General features: G+C 33.8%; 1 protein-coding gene across 1 annotated transcript; it reads right to left on the bottom strand.

The window, feature by feature from the left end:
- Window positions 1–1,084: 1,084 nt before the first annotated feature.
- LOC145266349 (ribosomal RNA-processing protein 7 homolog A-like) lies at window positions 1,085–20,550 on the bottom strand. The gene is made up of 8 exons (XM_080121958.1): window positions 20,394–20,550; window positions 13,234–13,373; window positions 11,701–11,826; window positions 7,864–7,990; window positions 5,791–5,888; window positions 5,489–5,641; window positions 3,638–3,686; window positions 1,085–1,202 (listed from the first exon to the last, which is right to left on the bottom strand). The coding sequence occupies exons 1-8, from the start codon at window positions 20,425–20,427 to the stop codon at window positions 1,117–1,119; spliced, it is 813 nt and encodes a 270-aa protein (XP_079978084.1). The 5' UTR covers window positions 20,428–20,550; the 3' UTR covers window positions 1,085–1,116.
- Window positions 20,551–22,363: the final 1,813 nt, after the last annotated feature.

Genomic DNA, 22,363 nt, shown 5'->3' on the forward strand with positions numbered 1-22,363 from the left:
TGTATTGTTCCGCGAGATTTTAATTTTTTTTTTTTTCAGCATAGAGATATCCAGGTTTTTTACTTTCTGAATATAACTATTTGAACTACAGCGTAAAATGCCTTTGTGCTCAACATCGTCAACATTTACAGTTTATCTAATGCTTTTTTTTTTTTTTTTTTTTTTTTTACACGGTGGTCACCACTTATCAAGGCCCGGAAGCCACTCAGGGATAAGGGTTATTGCAAGTACAGTACGTTAGTGTGGAGATTTGATGAAGTGTTTACTTAAGGGGGCGGTTCATTAGGAATTTGTTAACGTTGGACTTGAAGACATCCAAGTTGTAGTCAGGTGGGAAGCAGGCAGACGGAACAGAGTTCCACAGGCGTGCAGTTCTAAGAAAGAAGCTTTGTTCATGGAATCCACGTTTTGATTTAGGCACAGATAAAGAGTGGGGGAAATTTTTCACAGTGAATTCAGCTAGACGGGTGTTTTTCGTGAAAGATTGGCGGGGGGGGGGGGGGGGACCAGAGATTGGAGTTCAGACAAGCACCTGCCATGGGAATAATGATAAAATAAGGATAGGCTCGCAACGTCTCTTCTGCGGGAGAGAGGTTGCAGGGTAGAGAAAAGAGCATCCCCCACTAAGCCACGAAGTCTATTTTGTACTCTGTCAAGGCAGGATAGGCTGTTCTTAGCAGCTCCTGCCCAGATATGGCAGCAGTATTCCATCCTTGGACGTACTTGGCTTTTATGTTAGATAGAGAATTGCATTAGTAGCGAGATATCTTCTGGAGCGGTAGAAGGATCCCACCATCTTTTCAGCAACCTTGGCAACAGACTTGATGTACGTGTTCCATTTCAGATCAGGAGTAAAGGACAAACCTAGAAGCTTGTTGGCTTGGTTTTGATCCTGAAGTACTGGTTTTTTTTTTGCACTTAATGTAAATGACTTCACGCCTTGTATGGAGCGATTTCCACAAGAAAGAAAAAAAGATTGTTATAGTTTCCAAAATTATCAATTGCATCATGCATTCTGGACAGTTCAGCAGCAGCTAACAACAATCATTGAAAAAAACGAAATGGAATAAAATATTTTAAAAAATTAAAAATAAAAAAATTTAAGAAAATTTAATTTCAAAATGGTTTGAATTTTCTGGCAGCTTTCATTAGAGCAATTTTCTGTTTATCTTCTTCAAATTTTTCTCGTAGAAGAACAATACCTACAAAGTGGAGAAAAAACAAAAATAAAAAACCAGGGAATTAAAAAGAGCAAATAAACTTACATAAGCATCAAAGACAACAAAATCAAATTGTATTATTTTCAAATTACTTCTACCCAGTTATGGCAGATGGAACAAGACTATGCTACCCCTATGGATTAAATAAAGCCTTTTGTTCAAAATTCCGTACAGATTCCAGAGTTCGACAAGACACACTTTAAGGCTAAAGGTTACATTGGCCGAAACACTCAAGATGAGAATAGTAGTCCGAATAATCCAAATTATCAATTTTCATCTGAAAAATTTCAAAACATTATACAATTTTGTTACTGGATATTTTCAGTTTAATCCCAGGTAAAAAGATAAAAGAATGTTATTATCAGGTTGAGTAGACTTTCCTAATTTTTACATAATCCACTTTTTAGAAGCACAAAAATTCAAAACGAAATTTGTTTATTTAAAAAAAAAATTACAAATCTGCACGTGGTCGTTCTTTCTAACCTCATATTTTGAATTTCATTTATGCTGTGCTTCCAAAAAGTGGATTCCTATTATATCTATGATATATATACCCCCTACCAATGTAATACACCCCTGCCTACAATATTTCCTGATGCGTCATTCATCTGAAATGAGTTTTGGATATCCTGACATAATAGAATAAGCTGTTTGTTCCGCAATTCATTTGATTTCCTTTTCGATGCAGCCTCGTGTGAGATCACAATAATTTACAGGATTATTTATTTTTATTATTTTTATGAGTCACCACATATTAAGGCCCGGAAGCCACTTAAGGATAAGGGTTAATGTGTGCATTGTAGTCATCGAGACAGTTGCATAATAGTCATCTGTAGAAGTAATTTGGTAGAATCAGATCATTTATGACAGCTGAACAAGAACTTGTTTACGTTGAACTTGAATGATATTGTAGTTAGCTGGAAAGTAGACCAGCAGAACAGAGTGCCAAAGGCGGGCAGTTTTAGGAAAGAAGCTTTGTTCATAGAATCCATGTTTAGGTAATGATAGAGATGAGAGGGAGGGAATTTGTTGCTAGTGATTTTGGCTAGACAAGTGTTTTTGTGAAGGGTTAGCGAAGGAAGGGCTATAGATTGGAGCTCAGTTGAACACTTGCCATGAAAATAGTGACAGTTGGGACAGGCTCGCAATGTCTCTTCTGTAAGAAAGAGGCTGCTGAGAAAAGAAAAAGGCATTGCCTACTAGATTACGAAGTCTGTTTTGAACTCTGCAAAGGCAGGATACGGTGCTTCAAGCAGCCCCTGCCCAGATGTGGCAACAGTATTCAATCCTAGGACTTGGCTCTTATACAAGTTAAAGACTTTTTTTTTTACCGTTTCAGAATTTTTCACATTGGACGCCCTCACCAAGTGTTAAGTGATTCGAAAAAAAAAAAAAAAAAAAAAAAAAAGAAGCAAAACCATAAAAGGAAATTGTTTTTTTTTTTTAGCAGAACAAATGTAAAGACGCTAAGCTTCCCGGGATCATTTGAACCAGAGATAGTAAGCTACCTCACGGTCAGTTTTCAAATAGTCATGAGAGCGACAGGAGAGTCATTTCTGCTCATCAGTCAGACTTTTAGGATTTTTGAGCCAGTGTCAATAAATTTGGAGTTAGTTTCAGATTATATAAAGCACAGTTGCCTGCATGTATGCGCGTATGGCCAGCTAAACATTTAAAACTACTAACCTAAGATCCATAAAGCTAATACATTTTCTTGAATGACATTGCCCTAGATGTATATCTAAAATTTAGAAAACAAGGCAAACATGCAAGGTGCCCCTCCAAGGAGGGCAAATTTACTTTCACCATGACTAATGTCTGCAAAATTAAAAAAACCAAAAAAAAAAAAAAAAAAAAAAAAAAAAAAACGGAGATGTGGTTATTGAGAAAAGTGCAAACAAACGGACCAACAATTTGGGGGCAATTTTACCCTCTATAAAGGCCTGCCCAGCTGCAGGAGGCATGATTGAAAGGGGGGGGGGGGGGAGCGGGGGAAGAGAGGGAGTGTTAAAGAGGCGACTCCCTAGAAACAACATGCTAGAAATGGAGGTGTCGAACAATATGACATGTGTTTGGGGGTGGTCTCTCCCCCTCAAGTGAACAAACTCTCGAAATAAAACCATGAAAACTCAGCGAGTATTGTGTTTTCACGCACGAATAGTTTTGTTCACCTAGCTAAACTGAGGAGGCCCAAAGTCAACAACCATGAGAAATTCACGGCTCACAATTGGAAAAGCGACAATCAAGACTATCAGCGGCACAAGCACGTTTAAAAACGTCATATCGTTTCCTTGATTGCTCACTGACGAGAAAAACATGCAATCATATGCTTTTGACAAAAGGACGAAATGCAAAGTTTTGTTTAAATGTTACAGAGAAAAAAAAAGACGAAAAAAAAAAAAAGGAAAAATACTTACGACTTTGCTGCGATTCCTTATGTTGGAAAGTATAAAAATCTAAAAGCTCCTATGAAAAAAAAAGAAAAATAAGCAGATATTATATCAACTTGCTACATTATTAAAAAAGCAACTCATTTATAGAAAATATAAAAAGTTACCTTGTGTGTGTACATGCGGAACAGTCACTACCAAACTGTCAACTTTTGGTCCACAGACTTGAAACTAGATATATAAAGGAATTGAGCCCTTGATTTAGTTTTTTGCCACTAAGGAGTCAAAATTGAAAAGCTAGAATTTGGTAGGTGTATACGTATATACGGCATAATCGCGTTGACACACCGGTTCTCGTCAGATCAAGTTAAGCAACAATGAGCCTGGTTAGTATATAACTTTCTGAGGATTTATTAGTACTTAATTTATCTCATTTGAATCGGCTCTAGATTTAAAACGCAATGGACACTATTTTCATAGAAATGTTAAACCCATATTTGCTGCATGTTATTTTTTTTCTGTCGAACGACTAATTTTTTGTGCTACCAAAAAATCAGCTTTATGAAAACACTAGCAGGCCACCCTGGATTGCCCGCTCATAAAATATGCTTAAATATGATATTTTAATTCACTCAGCTTTCATAAGCCGCCTGGTATTGCTCGATCGTAAAATATGCTTAAATATGATATTTTAATTCACTCAGCTTTCATAAGCCGCCTGGTATTGCTCGATCGTAAAATATGCTTAAATATGATATTTTAATTCACTCAGCTTTCATAAGCCGCCTGGTATTGCTCGATCGTAAAATATGCTTAAATATGATATTTTAATTCACTCAGCTTTCATAAGCCGCCTGGTATTGCTCGATCGTAAAATATGCTTAAATATGATATTTTAATTCACTCAGCTTTCATAAGCCGCCTGGTATTGCTCGATCGTAAAATATGCTTAAATATGATATTTTAATTCACTCAGCTTTCATAAGCCGCCTGGTATTGCTCGATCGTAAAATATGCTTAAATATGATATTTTAATTCACTCAGCTTTCATAAGCCGCCTGGTATTGCTCGATCGTAAAATATGCTTAAATATGATATTTTAATTCACTCAGCTTTCATAAGCCGCCTGGTATTGCTCGATCGTAAAATATGCTTAAATATGATATTTTAATTCACTCAGCTTTCATAAGCCGCCTGGTATTACTCGATCATAAAATATGCTTAAATATGATATTTTGATTAATGCAGATTTTGTATTTATATTATATTGGACCCAATATATAGTAATGATTTAAAAAAGTTAAAATGACTTGTGTATCAGCACTGAATAATCAAAATCAAAGCGTTTAGCTTAGGATTTACTTTTTCCTTTGACGTTATTGCCCGAACTATGAAGACGTGTTCGCTGCAAGGCTAAACTTTAAAACATGAACTAACAGCTATTCGAAAGAAACCGGAAAAAAGTACTGTCTGCCATGAGGTGCAAGACTTAAAGAGTGAATTAAAGATTTTCTCTTACAATGGGATTTTGTTATTTGTATTGAACTATGTAACAATATTACTTTCCGAGTATTTATTAATTTATCTTATTTGGGTCAGTTCTATATTTAAAATACAATGGACACTATTTTCGTAGAAACCTAAATAAACTCAAACTTTTCATTTTTGTTAGCTCCTTACATTAAGTAGCTTCATGCCTTGTCTGGAGTGATTTCCATTAAAAAAACAAAACAAATTATTTTTTTTGTGATTAGATGTTGATATGAAGTGCGGTTGAGGCATCGTTTTGGCCAAAACGGTTTAAATATATTTGCCATTCCGTGGAATTTCCACAGGTTAGATAAAGGTTAGAGTTCTAATAAAACCCGCAAGACTCACCTTAACTTCTTTTTTCTTTTTCTCTCGTCTCCGGAATCGTCTTTTGTTTTTGGAGCTTTTATTCGAGGAGGCTTTTATTTTTGAATGCCGATTAACCGTTGTCCAGCCTTCAGAGTCGGCCGTGTCTGCAGCTAATTTACTCTTCAGTTCCTCCTAAAAATAGTGAAAATGAAAGACCGACATATATATATATATATATATATATGTGTGTGTGTGGGGAAAAAAAAAAAAAAACTAAAAAGGGGGGGGGGCTAAAAGAGGCAAGAAAGAGTAAAGGGAAAAAAATTAAAAGATTTTCTTACTTCTTTTTTATTTTCATCATAGGTTTCAAAATATTTTTTCAACTTGGGTAAAAGTTTTTCCGGGTCCACAGCTGAGTCAATATATTCCTGACAATATTCTTTAAAAAAAAAAATAAATAAAATAAAATAAAAATAAAATAAAAAAATCATTATTTTAAAATTGTATGTGATTTCTACATTTTAATTGAAGTTCATAAATTTAAAAAAAAAAAAAAACTGGTTAAAAATTATCAAGTAACTAATTTTGGGGTGTTATTTAATTTTGTCGAGTGGAGCAATTTTTAGGGGTTATTTTTAGTTTTCTATTGACTTTGTATCAGTCAATTTTGCAGGAGACATTAAACACTTAATTTATTTGTAGAGATAACTTTTTTTGCTTTTCACTCTTTCCAATAATTATTCTTGTAAAACGTTCTAAAAATTTATTTTTTAGAAACATTCGGTATGATCTTCAAACCTAATTCTAAACTTAACTGGCAACTTAGACTTGGTAAAAATATGTTAACTGCTCTAAAACGCTAGAATAGCCTGGAAATGGATCATTTCATGTTAAATTTATGCATGAAAGCGATTCCTCATTCAAAATAAAATAGACCCATTGCCTGGAAAATGCAAGGGGGATAACAGACTCAATTCTTTTAGGAAAGGGAGATAAACAAGATCGGTGTTTCTCGTATTTTCTAGATGAAATATTGGTGCTAGATTGATCTTTTAAACCAACACATTTTAGGTGAAAACATTACATACTTATGTGTCATATTGAATTAGTATAAATTAATGAAGAATGATGCGCTAGATGTATTTTAAAAAGTTCATCCACAATTACATACTGTTAAAATGTTTTTGACTCCTAATGGGGGTATGACATGATTTTGACGATCATTTTTATAACTACAAGATGACCAACCAATAAGAAGCTCCCAAAGTTCCTATAAAAATAGTCAAATTTTGAATTTAATCAGTTTGCCGTCGTCTCAGTCACGAACCAGCATTTGATTCTTTGCCGCCATCTTTATTACTAGGAATTACTTAACACTCAGGATCGGAACTGCATTGATTCTTCATCGCCATCTTTGTTGAACATAATGTCTCAAAACTTAACACATACTGTAATTATGTGTTTAAAAATGGCATACCTTTAATTCAAGCCAATTTGAATCAAGGGAGATAAATCAGTTTGCCATACAGAATTGATTGCACTCTTCCATATTACAACTTAGGATAAAATTCGATATACTTTTTTAATTTTTTTTTTTTATTTGTAATAATTTTTGCTATTTGTAATTTATAATTTTAACATGACATATACATATGTAATGTTTTCACCTGAAATGTGTTTGTTTAAAAGATCACCAAGCTGCACAAGAACCAAAATCTTTCATGTTCAAATTTGATGGGTTGAGATACATATACGTATATATACATATATATATTTAGAGGTACAGAATTTATATATAGTTTTAAAAATAATAGGTGGAAGTTTCGAGAGCTCTTTCAGCTATCATCTCGTCAGGAGAAATTCGATAGCGAACAAAATATTGTGTTGAAAAATAAAGAGTTTTATTGGGGAACTTATTAAATGTGCCAAAAGTACAGGGACACTAAATTTATTAACGTTTAAAAACGATTAAAATATTGGCACAACGAGGGAGAAAAAAAAAAAAAAAAAAAAAAAATGCGGGAGAAAAGATTCAAAGTTCCCCAAAGAGAAACAATGCGTATGATGTTTCTTTTTGCCTAATCCTGTAGTTTTAATTTTTATGCTTAAAGGTTTTTTTTGTTTTTTTTTAAATATCACTATATTTATGGTGTTTTTGGTTTGGTTGTTTTGTAGAGGATAATTGTTGATTTTAGCTTTGCAGAACATGAGTTTTGCAAAGGGAAAGGAGAAAAATAACGTCAATGTTTGGTGCATTTAAGTCAGGAAACGAATATCTTTTGACAACCTGATAGCACTAGGGATCGAAATTTGGGATCGGTGGGGTGAGGGGGAAGGGGGTCCACAGATAGAACCAACACGGAAATATGGAGGTAGGGGTGTGTGCTGAAGAATTAAATAATTTTTCAACTTACTTTCTATTCCTGTCAATAGAGGATCTGACGTGTTTTTTGTTAAAACTCTGACTTTTTTGCTAGAAAAGTTTAAGGCGTTTTTTACGCTAGATTCGTGTCTGAATACGACATAAGCCAATTTGTAGCCCTGAAAGAAAATGAGAAAAAAATGTTTGAATCACTATGGAAGTTTTGGTACTTGTATAGTTTAGTCAAGGCATTAAAAAAATGAAAATATTGAAAGATCAATTGATCAAGCATTTTTTTTTTTTTTTTTACCCGAGAAAAATTTTTTTTTTTTAATGAGATCGATTGTATCACAGCCACCTATTTTTTCACTTAGGAGAAGGGAGCGCCAGGGGGAGATAACTAATACCCGCTTAAAGTTTGTCAAAATTTGACAAGATTTTGAAACAGGAGCAGAAAAAAATAAATATTTTTATTTTTTCCCCCATTTATTTTAAAGAGGTTCTGTGTCCTTTTTTCATTTTGTTAATCAATTTTTCGTTTAAAAGCCCCCCCCCTCGTCGTGTCCATAAACAGCAAAATGGCCAGGATACGATCGATCTCATTAAAATTTGATTTTCCTCTGTAAAAATCACAAAAAAAACTACTTGACCAAATTAAGTGAAAATTTTTTTTTTTTTGAGAAATCCATTCCATAACGGTTATGTACCCCCCCCCCCATATTTTCATTTTTTAATGTCTTGATTAAACTGTACAAGTACCAAAGTTTTGGCAAAGAAATTTTTGGTTCTTGTACAGAACCCCCCCCCTCCTTATTAAAAAGAAAACAATCTACATAAAGTACATACTCACGATGTAACTAAAATATATACCAAAAAATCATGTAATTTTGAGAGTAGGTTTGTTTTCATAAAGAAAAATTCATTTTTAAGAGATTAATAGGAATTCATAGGCATAGAAAGGACTCCTGCCTTGATAGAATTCAAAATAAACTTCGTAGCCTCATAGGAGATATCTTTCTTCCTTGCAACCTCTTTCTCACAGAAGAGATGTAGCGAGTTTGTTTTATTTTCATGGCAAGAGCTCGACTGAGCTTCAATCCTCGTCAAACTTTCACGAGAAACACTCGTCTAGCTGAAAACACCATCGATAACTCCCCCCCACTCTTTATCTGTGCCTAAACCTAAACGTAGATTCCATGAACAAAGCTTCTTTCTGAGAACTGCATGCCTGTGGATCTGTCTTCCGTTTTCCTGCTTTCCAGCTGACTACAATATGGTTGTCTTCAAGTCTAACGTAAACAAGTTCTTGATAAGCCGTTCCCCTTAAGTTAACAAATTTATTGAATTTCTATAACTGACAATTACTATATTGTCCAATTGACTACTGTACACATTTTAACCTTTATCCTCGAGTGTCCCTGGGCCTTGATAAGTAGTGATGCCTATGTATATAAAAACAAACAAAAAAGGCATTAAAACAAAAGTCCTGCAAGTTTTGTCGAGTCATCTCCCTTGGTTTGTTTTATTGGGCCTAGATTAACCATAAAATTTGGTTTTCTTATTTATAAATAGAATTACAGTGAAACCTGATAAGATTTCGTCTCTGGCCCTCTCTTAACACCGGATTCACTGTACTTGATCAATTTAAGTGATTTTTTAATATAGAAAAAATTGAATAAGCATTAAATTTTTTAAAATCTCCATTTTTGCTGGGAAAAATATTTTTAGAATAAATGGTTACAAAAAAAATTTCGATTTGTTTTATCAGAGGTTTAAATCACCCGAGGGTTAAATTTTTTATTTAAAAGACATAAATTTCAATCCAATAAAGATTCTTTAATTAAAAAAACAAAAAAAAAAAAACAAAAAAAAACTTGGATTTATAATTTTTAAGTTTTTTTTCTTTTGCATTTAAACAGGGTTAAAAGATCTTTAAACTTTTTAGTTGGGATTTAAAAAAAAATAAAAAATCGGCGGTGAATTAAAACAAAACATTCTTATTTCAATTTCTGTTGTCATAGCCCTATCATAACTAATCATTTCTATGACAAAAACATTTTAGTTAAAACAAATTCCACTTTGTTATCTTTAAAACTGTATTATTTTCAGCTTGTTTTCGTTGTAACAGACCGTAAACAGAAATCTTCCTAGACTGAGGCAGCATTAAAGAAATTTGCTTAAAACCAGTATATAGTCATCAAAAAGTGCTCAATATCTGGAGAATAACTTTTTATCTTTGATTCCTTTCTGCCAAAATATCTCGTGGGAAGGTTGTCACATACTTTTTTGGCCGATTACATTTGTGTAATTATCCGTTTTTAAGTAGGATTACCGTATTTTATTTTTGAAATTGTTGTGAGGGGTATCAACGTATGGAGTTGACATAATAATGAAGTACTCAATATCCTTATTATAGCAAGTCTGTCCCAAATGGAACTTCATGTGGACCCAGGCAATGCCGGTATCCATGCTAGATTGTTTTAAGTGAAAAAAAAAAAAAAAAAAAAAAAAAGAAAGGTGATATTGTACATATCCTTTTTGAACTGAAAATCTCAAACAAAAAAAAAAAAAAGAAAAAAATTCACTTAATTTGATTAAGTAGTTTATTTTTTTTACAGCGGAAAAACGTTTTTATGACAGCACGTTGAAGACAGACATCATCTTGGAATTTAAAATTTTTGTTTGGATGTTCGAAATGCCACAGGGAGATAACTCTGTTTAAAGCGCCGACACTCCCTCCCTATCTTTAATACTAGCTTTTCTTCCTAAAAATCGAACCTTTTGCTCGGCATCATAAATTGTTTTTTCGCTGTAAAACAAAAACTACTTGATGAAATGAAATTTTTTTTTTTTTGGAGAACTTCATTCCATAAAGGATACGTATAATTAAGACTTTTTTCCGATATTTTCATTTTTTTAATGTCTTGATTAAACTGTACAAGTACCAACAATAAAAGTTACTTTGCAACCTACCTACGTAATTCTTTGGAGTTTTTAAATATTTTCGCACGCTTTTTATTTCACCTCAGATATTAACTCTTTACAGTTTTTAAGTTTTAAGATGGATGCAGTCTTGTCGATTTTTTTTTGGCCTTGCCAGTCTCAATGGTTATAATTTTCTTTAGGTGGGATGGGGTGGGGGTGGGGCATTTTTGTTTATGGCAGTTGCCACTATCCTTCCCCTCTCATGCCCTTTCAATTAAATTATAAATAAAAGCAAAAAACAGAGGGAAATGGTGTCACCTGTCAATCCAACACCGCTTCTGCTAAGAGTGCAAGCCATTCGTGGTTCCAGCAATGGACCTCGTAAAGGTGAGAGTCCAGAATCAGTTCAGCACCATTTCATGTTTTACTCAGTATGGTAGTGGAGTTGGATCGAGGACTTCATGTTACTTGGGTGTCAACAAAGGGCATGGCCGAACGAACAAACGACATCTGGCAAGGGAGTGGATCTTGCAGAGAGCATGAACTGTACTGTTGGAGATAAACTGTTGCCAGAGCGCACAGGAAGTAATATAGATCGAATAACTAGTCTGGAGGTCACCTGCCCGCATAGGCAGACGTAATAATTTTTAACTTTAATAATAAATCCAATGGAGAATGATTAATTTTGCAGCAACAAATAAACTGCAAGTACCATATTAAATTTTATACCTGGATACCCTCATTGTAATAGCTGGTTTTATATTAGTAAATGATTTATTTCCTTGGAGTGATGTTAAAAAGCTATATTTTTGGTCATCCATAATTGTAAAAGATTTTCACGAATAAATCCTTTACAATCGACTTTAAAGTAAGTATGTTTATTTATCGTAGCTAGTCACTTTTTCAACTCTATACCCATGATGATATGCCAATATTTTGGTAATCAAAGAGAAAGGAATTTTACCTTTGGGTTTTCTGCTTTCGGAAAATATTGAGAATCTATTAAGATGGGAGGTTCTGATGTTGGTTTACTGTGGAGATAGACATTTTCGATGGCACCATGAATTAAAAAGAATTTTTCAATATGTTCCTGTTGAGAAAAAAAAAAAAATTAATAGGTTAAATTAGTTTGCTTGAAACATTGTTTAATGTGTATTTAAGAAATCAGAGTTCATAAAAAAGCAAAATAATGGAAAAATGTAATGAATAGACTCAAAATTGATTACTGTACACGCAATAACCCTTATCCCTGAGTGGCCTTTGGGCCTTGATAAGTGGTGACCCCCATGTAAAAAAAAAAAAAAAAAAAAAAAAAAAAAAAAGACGTCACTTAAGATATTATGATCGAAGGAGCTACGCAATATCAGTTTTATTGATCCAATTAAAGATGCATAAACATATATACATTTTTTTTAATACAATATTTATACTTGCGTCAGGTGGTGTGGTTTTGTGATGCTACATTTTGAGAGGTCTTCCCTACGTCAGGTGGTGAGATGATTAATCGAAATCAAAAATTAATGAAATAAAAAATTTTAAAACATCACAAGTTTTGGAGTATTGGAATCTAGAAATTTTTTTTTTTTAGACTATTTTCCAATGCCAAAAAAATTTTTGTTCAAAATTTAATTTTGAATTGCTTGTACTAATGATAAATTGACAAATATTTATTGATTTTAAACAGTAAAACTAAAATCCATAGAACCTCAAGCGTAGTTTTATGTTTGCAAAAATATAAAACAATATGGATTTTCACAGTAATCCGATCAAAAAAAAAGATTAAAAGAACCAGAATTGTAAATTTAGAACAGAACCAGTAATTGTTTCGAAAAAAAAAAAAAAAAAAAAAAAGTCTTATTATCAGAGGAAAAATAGCAGTATGATATCCATAAACACGCTATAAATTTTGCTGGTTAGCAAATAAATTGAAAAATACAGATTAAAGATATATTTGTATTCAAGTTGATAATGCAGAAATGTTTGGTTTAAAAGGATATTTCAAAATCAAGGCACAATGAAGTTTTTGATCCCCAACTAAAGGGGTGAACCTGTAAATTCACCCTCGTCAATAACTACCGGGGGGGGGGGGGGGGGGGCAGTTTTCCTGGAAAATCCATTTTTTTTTTTTTTTAAACTCGTATCATGTTTAATGTTTGTGCAAAATTTCAAATCATTCCAAGGCGTAGTTATTGAGAAAAGCGCAGACAGACAAGCAGATAATGGCGAATTTACAGGTCCACTCCTTTTGTTGGGGGGGGGGGGGGGGCCCAAAAAGAAAATGTCTCATAAGTCTAGTGTTTAACCATGGTCTTATAGCATTAAGTGAACCAGATTGCTTGAACCATCCCATTTATATACACTAGCAGAAAGTTTTGCTTATATCACCAGAGTCTATACAAATAGTGACACACCTAAGTATGATCAGGAATTCAAATGTAGCTTAACCCTGACGAGGTGACAGGGTCGTGTGTGTATAAGCTACTTTGTTTGTACAAACCTTTTGAATATAAGGCGGAATGTTTAGCACAAAAAGCGTCCTCTCTTTTGGTCGGTAGGCGTCAACTTCCTTTGAAGAATGAGCTTTTATAAATAAGTGACGTTCAACAGTGCTGCTTTCATCAATTTTTACACGAAGAACTGAAAAAAAATAAAAAATAAATATAATAAAAATATCAATTTTCTGGGAATGACAATGGAAGGGATCCAGAATGTCCAAGTACTCTCCTCACCTAAAAGGATCAAGGGGGGGAGCTGAACCTCATTTAAAACTTGAAACATATCCTACGTTGATAAAATTTATGCACATTAAAATTCTGAGGAAGACGATGGAAGTGGTTCCAAATTCTACATTACCCTCTATGTGCTAAATGTCTACGTGAACGCCACCCATACGTGATTCGTGGGGACAGAACTCCCGTTAACATTTCAAATACGTACGTCTAATTTCAATTAAATTATACTAATTCACTAGAATTTAACATTTCAGTTTCTTCTTCATGGAGACGTTTTAAAGTTTAGTTTGTTTTTCCAGATTTCCAACCCCCATATCTCTCTAAGAGTTTTAAGACTGAATACCTTTGCCACATCTAGAGAGATGTCACACAGAGCACTTTTTCCTGCTTTCATGGAATACAAAATAGACTTTAAAATCTAATGGAAAGCAATCACAGAAAAGATATTATTTCTATGTGTAATACTACACTGAGCACCAATCTTTAGTTTCTCCTTATAAGATATTCACAGCAAGAACTCTTGATTCTTCATGAGTGAAATTCGAAATATTGAGTTAAAAAAAAAAAAATAAATAAAAATAATTAAAAAAGAATTATTTTAATTCCCAAGTTTTTGTTGTACTTTTTAAAAACCACTGCCGTTGTCAAGCATGTTATTTTTCGGTACTTGCACAGTTTAATCAAGACAAAAAAAAAAAAAAATGAAGATATTGAAAAAGGTTATATTGTACGTATCCGTTTTGATCAAGTAGTTTTTTTACAGCATGTTGAAGATAGACATCTTTGAATTTTTAAAATTTGTTTGGATTTTTAGAACACGCTATGGGGACATAACTCAATTTAAAGTGCCGACACTCCCTCCCCGTCTTTAATACTAGCTTTTCTTCCTAAAAAGACCTTTTGCTTGGTATAACAAATGGTTTTGTTCGCTGTAAAAAACTACTTGATGAATTTTTTTTTTTTTTTTTTTTTTTTTCGGAGAACTTCATTCCATAACAGATACGTACAATATAACGTTTTTTTTTCGATCTTTTTTTTTTAATGTCTTGATTAAACTGTACAAGTACCTATTTTTCTTTTGTAGCAAAAACAATGAAAATTGGATTTGTGGAAGAAAAAAAAAAAAAAAAAAAAAAAAAACTGTCAAATTGTGATTTTTAAATATTTTATCTTCGTTATAAAACTGACATGTACACCATACAGACTTTTTTTTTTACCTTTATTTGCAGCCATAAATGCTAATTTGGACAAGCACCAAATATTCACACAAATGTACATATGTTACTTGTCATTTAATTAAATTACTTTATTTACAAAAAAATAAAACACTTTGGGTGCTTGTACAGTTTACCATAGACATTAAAAAAAACGAAGATATTGAAAAAGAACTATGTTGTACTTACCCATTATGAAATAAAGTTCTCAAACAATGCTTAGTTTTATCAGTTAGTTTTTAATGAGATTGTATTGCGGCCACCTTGACTATTTCTGCAGACGAGGAGAGCACCAGGGGAGATAACTTCATCTTAAAGTTAATAAAAATTTGATGAGATTTTGAGATGTGCAAAAAAATACCTAGATAAATATTTTAGAGTTTTTCAGATTTTACAGAGTTTGTTCTTTTTTAATCCCTTCGTTTAAAAAGACAGTCACCTCGTCTGCAGAAACAGCAAAGATGGCTGCAATACAATCAATCTCATTAAAATTTGAGATAATGTTTTGTGGCTAACCAATTAGAGTCTGGCACAGATTTAGTGTTTACAGGAGGAATTATGGGACTGGATCTCGTGCAAAATTTGCAGGGTCGTGCTTTCTGTCCCTGCTGGTCTCATTCCTTTTTCACAAGACCTCGCTTCTGTTCGAGGGGATTCTCCTTTGTTCAGTTCAGTAATAAAAAATACTCCCTAGGTGAAATAGCTCATATTTGCTTTGTTCTGGAAGCCAATTTTACTAATGTAGACTCCTCGTTGGAGGTCTTCCCCTTCAGTGTCAAGAGAGGATTAGAGAAAGTATGACCAGGATCAGATCCAGTGATTTCAGAAATCCATAACCTTCAAGGATGAGAAATATGTTCAGTTGCCCTGGCATGCAGATAAACTGGCTCAACTACCTTTAAATCATGCAAGTGCTTTGCACATTTTAAATCCTGTTGCCAGGACCCTAGAGAAAAAGGGTTTATATCAGAAGTATACGAAAGCGTTTCTTCAGTATAAGCAGGAGAGTATCTTTGAGGAATTACATGTTGCTCCTCAAAAGTTTGAGGATTATATCTGGATTCTACATTAGCCCATTTTTAAGGCAGATGTATGAACAAAGGAAAACAACGCCAATGTTCACATATAAATTGACTGTTGGACTTTGTGTGTGTGTGTGTGTGTGTGTGTGTGTGTCTTCCCCTGTTCTATCGATGTTTCAACTCCAAAATTGTCCACGTCTAGTTCAGTCAACTTTATAACTGTTCAACTATCACTGTTCAACTTCCAACCGCTGTCTAGCGAATCTAGATCTCAACTTTCACTGTCCAATTTCCATCCGCTGTGACGGGCATCTAACTGTCAACTGACAGTTCAACTTCCATCCGCTCTCAAGCGCATCTCGATCTCAACTGTGTCTCCTGTCTTGGTCTGTCAGGTTGTCCACCCCCACCCTGGCTACCGGAAGCTGCCCTTCCCGATTTTATCAGTAGGTTTCTATTGTTATGGTTGATTGTAGGATATTTCCTCTTTCTTTGTTTTTCTAAGTCATTTCCTATCCCTTTGTCTATTGTAGGATATTTCCGATTTCTTTGTCTACCCCCCCCTCTAAGCACTTAGTGGCTCAAATCCACCCCAGGGCCACTTTATAGTATCACACAGATCCAACAATAACTAAGATCGGACCCATATTTAACTAGCCTGAAGACCAGTGGCTTGGCTTCATTGAACGAGGCTGCTTACTCTCGTGTAAACACGAGGGGAGATATGAGATATGTTGGACTTGATGCCATTCATGTCAAATTTGTCTTGTTTGCAGATACCAGGAAAGCATTCTTAATGGTTTACTTTGCCCTGTAGGTTTTATTCTTTTGTTAAAGATGGTGGTCACCTTAGATGTTTTCACTATTAGACTGATTTTTGGGTTCACCTCGAGCCACTTTATATTGGGGAGCATCCTGAGGTTTCACGTAGCCCAGTACCCTTAGAGGAATCTCGAGCAGTGATAGAGAACAAATTTTATGTCGGCAACCTTGTGGTGACCAAGTCCAACCCAGTGAGGCTGGCTGGACTGTATTCTCAGATGACAACCTTAGGAGCAAGACGAGAAGGGATAGTTCATTGAGTACTCATGAAGGTGGATGGTGTTTAGGTACTGGTATGATCCCCAGCTAAATGTGATGCAAATGCATCGACCAAGAGGTGAATTCATTCAGAATCAGCTACAATATTTGATCCTTTGTCTTTATGCTTGCTGGTGACTATAAGAAGCAGGGTTTTGGTGGGAGAATTGTGGAAGCTGAGCTTTAATCGGAATGAGGAAGTTCTTTCAGAGTTCCAGTCATCTTGGAAGAACCTTGGAGAGGAACTATCAAAATTAAGCTATATGCATTTTAGCAGAGACCTGTAATGGGAACCGATCTGAAGAATTGTATCGGTTTTGCAATGCATGTAAAGAAGCACAGTTTTGCTACCTACTATATTCAAAATAAAAAAAATCTGATTTTTTTTGTCAAGGCATTGGTTGCACCAGTAGAGGATAGGACATTACCAACTTAAAACTAATGGCTGCTTCTCTTGCCTACCTTATTAGATGGATGCAAGTATGATTATTTTAAGCTAGGCACCGTCAAAACTTGGGGGGGCAGGTAAGTACTTTTTGAGGGACCGTCTTTTTAAAAATCTACCAAAAATCAGGTAATTATCCAATCAATACAAAATTTTCAGCAATTATTAAAAGAATGAACTTTATAACAGTGCACTTATTTTTCATAAACAATATATTTTTTGCTTACAAAACCCCCCTTGTTTTGAGGAGGTTCCAAATATACTTAAATAATCATCTGAAATTGAAAAAAATGTTGTAAGGGACGGGATTATAGATAAAAACTTGTTTGCATACCTTATTTTGATGTCTGAATATCAAAACTTCGATTGTGTTTAATTATACTGCTTTTGAGTTTTGAAGTGTGAAATTCGGTGAATATGTTAAGTAAAATAATTAAAGTTAAGTAAAACAAAATTTTTAATATTTATACGAAAAAAGCCATTTTAAAATCTTTGATAAATTAATTTCTTTTTAGCGAGCCGAATAATGCATGACCATTATTAAACAGGGCATGCTTTGAAGAACTGATACAAAAAAAAAAAAAAAAAAAAAAAATCGATAAATATTGTGTCCTTTGTGTTAATCATTTTTTCGATCAAGTTTGGAAACGTTTGCCGCCTTTCAACTACGGTGAAATCTTTTTTATTCTGCTTTAAATTGCCCCCCCCCCCTCCCCATTTTGGAGAGCCTGGCTCCCACACACATTAAAAACCAAACTTATACAAATGGTCACCCATCTGGTACAGGCCAGCCTCAGCATTAATACATTGAAATTTTCGTCACTGAAAAATAAGTTTTTTTTTGGCTTTTGGTCCTCCGTAGTTTGCTTTTTATCAAGCACAAATGTAAACAGTAATCAAATCGAAGTAACTGGTTGCCTATATGAATAAGTGGAATTATTTGAAATCCAGGTACTTATATTTTTGCATATTCTCATAGAAAATCACCCTGACAAGAAATAAAAAATTTCTTCAAAAATTTTTTTTTTAAACTATTTATATACGTTTTTTGTGCAAAACATGCCAATTGTTAACTTTTGGGGAAAATTTAACATTTAAAATTTGATTAAAAATAGAAAAAGTTTTACATTCTGCTTTCTATGATAAAATTCAGGGTTTTATCTTTCTGGAAAAAAAGTTACTCAGAAATAATGGATTTTAAATGTAATTTCGTTTTAAAAAACTTGATTTTTCAGCCATTTTTGGCGGTGCCTATTTTAAGCATATTTGGAACCCCCTCAAAACAAGCGGGGGTTGTAAGCAAAAAAAATTATATATATAGATATATATATAAATATTGTTTATGAAAAATATAATACTGTTATAAAGTTCATTCTTCTCTTAATCGCTGAAAATTTCGTATTGATTGGATAATTACCTCATTTTTGGTAGATTTTTAAAAAGACGGTCCGTCAAAAAGTACTTACCTGCCCCCCCCCCCCTCCGTTTTGGCGGTGCCGGGGCCTAGTTTAATCTAATTAAAAAATGAAAAAATTATAAGAATGAATTTTCTGGTTTTATTTCAGCCTTTGGCTGAATGTTTAGGGGTTTGTTCTGTACACAGATTCGAAAAAGTTGTCAAAAAACAAATATATAACAAATAAATGTTATCAAAGTTACTTTTCTACCTAACTGGATACATTTTTCGTGTTTTTATTCAGCTCGAAAACCATACAGTGTTTACCGATGTATTGGAACATTCAAGATGGCGTCTGATTCTCTCTTTAACACGGTAAGTGTGGTAAAAGATGTTATAAATAAAAAACCGGATAAAATACTGTTAAAAACTCGCTCAATATATATTACCGTGACATAGGTTGACATATATTCGGCGGGTTTTTAATAGTATTTTGAATAGTTATTTTTTTTATTTATAACACCTTTTTTCCAAACTTACGGTGTTAAAGAGAGTGAGTGAGACGCCATCTTGAATTTTCGAATACATCGGTAAACACTGTTTTTCGAGCTGAATAAATATGTTACATTGAATAAAAACACAAAAAATATATCCAGTTTGGCAGAAAAGTAACTTAGCTTGCCTTTGATAACATTATATATTTGTTTTTTGACAACTTTTTCAAATCTATGTGTACAGTAATACAAACCCCACATTTACCCTCCCAACACGTGTTAATTACAAAAGTCTTGCAAAAGACTTAAAAATAAATAAAAAAAACGGTAAATTTATACAAATACCGTGACAGCGAATTAGAAAAAAATGTACCCTAACCCAGTTTTCAGATTCGTGTTCAGCACACCGAAACGTAACAGAATACTACGTAAAAGATTTTACTAATTCGCTGTCACGGTGTTTGTATAATAATACCCAAAAAACTGTTAGAAACACACCCAATATATGTTACTGCGACATATTGGGTGGGTTTCCAACGTTATTTTTAATTTTATCATCAAGTCAATTTTAAGATTTCAAACATTTAGGTTGAAATTCGCGGCTATTTTTCTTGTTCAGTTAACGCTCGACACTACATTATTCGAACCGAATGAACGGGTGATTAAAACAACTAAAAACTTTTCCAAATAGGTAGAAAGAGTATCTTTACTTCAACTTTTCTGTCCTCGGTCAGTGGATGCGAAATCCTTCATGACCGAAACAATTTTTATTCCTATCCAGAGTGCCCCTTTTTGGGAAGCTGGATTTTTCCCATTAAAACTGATCTTGTGTCTAACTCTGCTGTTGTGGATACAAGTAAATAGGAACATTTATTATGTATTAGAATTTTTTTTTCACCACTTATGTACCTCTTTGGATTATAAAATAAATTCGACTTTACTTTTATTTTTAAGTAAACGAACACCTTCAAATAAGTTACAAAACACTTATCCAGTTAGGTAGAAGAGTATCTTAGTTGGTCTTTTGTAACATTTGTTTGTTGTATATTCATTTTTATCGTCCCATTTGTGTTTTTGTTGCCTATTTTAATAAATGTGTGACCATGTAAAAATCGCACATGCGAGTTTGATTTTCGTGTATTAAAAGAAATTGAATTATACGAAACAACCAGAAAATGAATATATGAAGAACTAATCGTTTATCAAACATTAATTCTTGAAAGATTTTAGTAAATTTTTAAGTAATATTAAACACAATTTGTAATTTAACTTACCTTTAAAACCCTGCATGGTCTGTTTATTCGCCATGTTGAAAATTACAATCAAAACCGGAAGTGAGCAAATGGCCTCCTCTAAAGTCAACTTCCTGTCTGGCCTTGTAGCAACACTAGATTTTCTTTTTCTTTTACTTGTCCTTTTATACGCGAGATGTTTTTTTTTTTTTTGGTATGTGTAGGGGGGGGGGGGCGTGTGTCCTTCTAAACGCTAGATTTTTTTTTTTTTGGGGGGGGGAACCTGTCCTTTTAAACGCTAGCTATTTTGGCTGGTCTCTTTTTACACTATATATTTTTTTTGCTTTATTCCTTTTTTTGTTTACGCTAAATTACTTTTTGGCTTGTATTTTTATGCTAGCTTTTTTTTTGTTGTTTTGGTTCGTCCCTTTTTCTACGCTCGTCTTTTTTTCTACACTATATATTTTTTGGCTTACCCCTTTTCAGGCTAGATTATTTTTTGTCTTGTCCTTTTTTTTTCTCTATATTTTTATTTGCTTGTCTTTTATGCTATAATCTTCTATTACTTGTCCTTTTTACGCTATAATTTTGTTTTACTTGTCCTTTTTATGCTAGATTTTCTTGCTTGCCTTTTTACGCTAAACGTTTTGTTTTACTTGTTTTTTGGTACTTATTCAGATTGGCACTTATGGCGACATTAGTCATGGGACGAAGAAGAAAAATTCCCCAAATCACGTAATTTGATCAAGTAATTTTTTTTTTTTGATTTAAGACAAAGAAAATCCAATTTTGTGAGTGTCTGAGAAGTAAACTGTCTCACCTGCTATTACGGAAAAACAAAATATGTCAACCAAAGGAGATAACTCAACAATAATTCATAGTTACTAGATTTGTTATAATTCCAATGAATTTCCATTAATGACTTAAAATTGCCATTGCTCAAAGGCAGCATGCGTCCTGCAGATTCAACCGACATAAGTCCAGTTCAAACAGAAGTATATAGAAGCCAGAAATAATTGTAAGAGAGTAATAGTGACAGCTAAGACAGATTACACTGAAACCACCAGGAAACGCATTGAAGCACAGAAATTAGGAACCCTGAATTTTGGAAAATCTACAACAGTGTCGTAAATAATGGGCTGTCAACCATTTCCCCACTATCAATCAATCATGAGGTTGTTTGCACGGCAACCAAAAAGGCTAATCTGCTTGCCAGTCGGTTTGCCTCAAACTCCACACTGGACCCCACACACCACTCCCTCCTTGACTTTCCTTTGAGGACAGATGCCACACTAGACGATTTGAAAATCACCCCTTCTTAGGTGCATGGTATCATAAAAGACCTAGACACCTCAAAAGCATGTGGACCAGATCTCATCCCAGCTGTGCTAATAAAAAAATGCTCTGCTGAGGTTGCTCCAGTTCTCTCCAAACTTTACAATAAATACCTTAATGAATCTTGCTTTCCCGACTGATGGAAAGCCGCTTCTGTGGTACCAGTCTTCAAGAATTCTGGTGAAAGAACTGACCCAGTAAATTATTGCTCCATTAGCCTCCTCCCACTTTTTGCCAAAATAATTGAGTCCTTAGTTAATCAAGCCCTAGTACAACACCTAACAGCTGCTAAACTCCTGACCAGCAAACAATATGGATTCAAGCAAGCCCATTCAACAGCAGATATCTTAACTCTAGTCTCTGAATGTATATACCGTTCACTGGACAAAACAGGGGAGGGTAGAGCAGTAGCCCTTGATATATCTAAGGCTTTTGACAGGGTATGGCACGATGGTCTTCTAAGGAAAATTAGATCATATGGTATCACTGGAAGAATACATAATGTAATTAAATCGTTCTTAAGTAAGAGAAAAATCCAAGTTGTCCTCCACGGTCGTACATCCAAACAATATGATATAAATGGGGGAGTATCCCAGGGGTCTATCCTTGGACCTTTATTATTCCTGATATTTATAAATGACCTCCCTGATAAAATTGTTTTGGAGATGTGTATATTT

Source organism: Euprymna scolopes, chromosome 41 (assembly GCF_053919585.1).
Source record: "Euprymna scolopes isolate OS-2025 chromosome 41, ASM5391958v1, whole genome shotgun sequence".
In the NCBI taxonomy this organism is placed as follows: domain Eukaryota; kingdom Metazoa; phylum Mollusca; class Cephalopoda; order Sepiida; family Sepiolidae; genus Euprymna; species Euprymna scolopes.

Coding starts and splice junctions, on each gene's coding strand:
- LOC145266349 (XM_080121958.1), bottom strand. CDS start 20,427: ATGGCGAATAAACAGACCATGCAGGGTTTTAAAG. Junction 11,827..13,233: donor TTCCGCCTTATATTCAAAAG/GTTTGTACAAAC, acceptor TTTTCTCAACAG/GAACATATTGAAAAATTCTT. Junction 5,642..5,790: donor ATGATGAAAATAAAAAAGAA/GTAAGAAAATCT, acceptor CACTATTTTTAG/GAGGAACTGAAGAGTAAATT.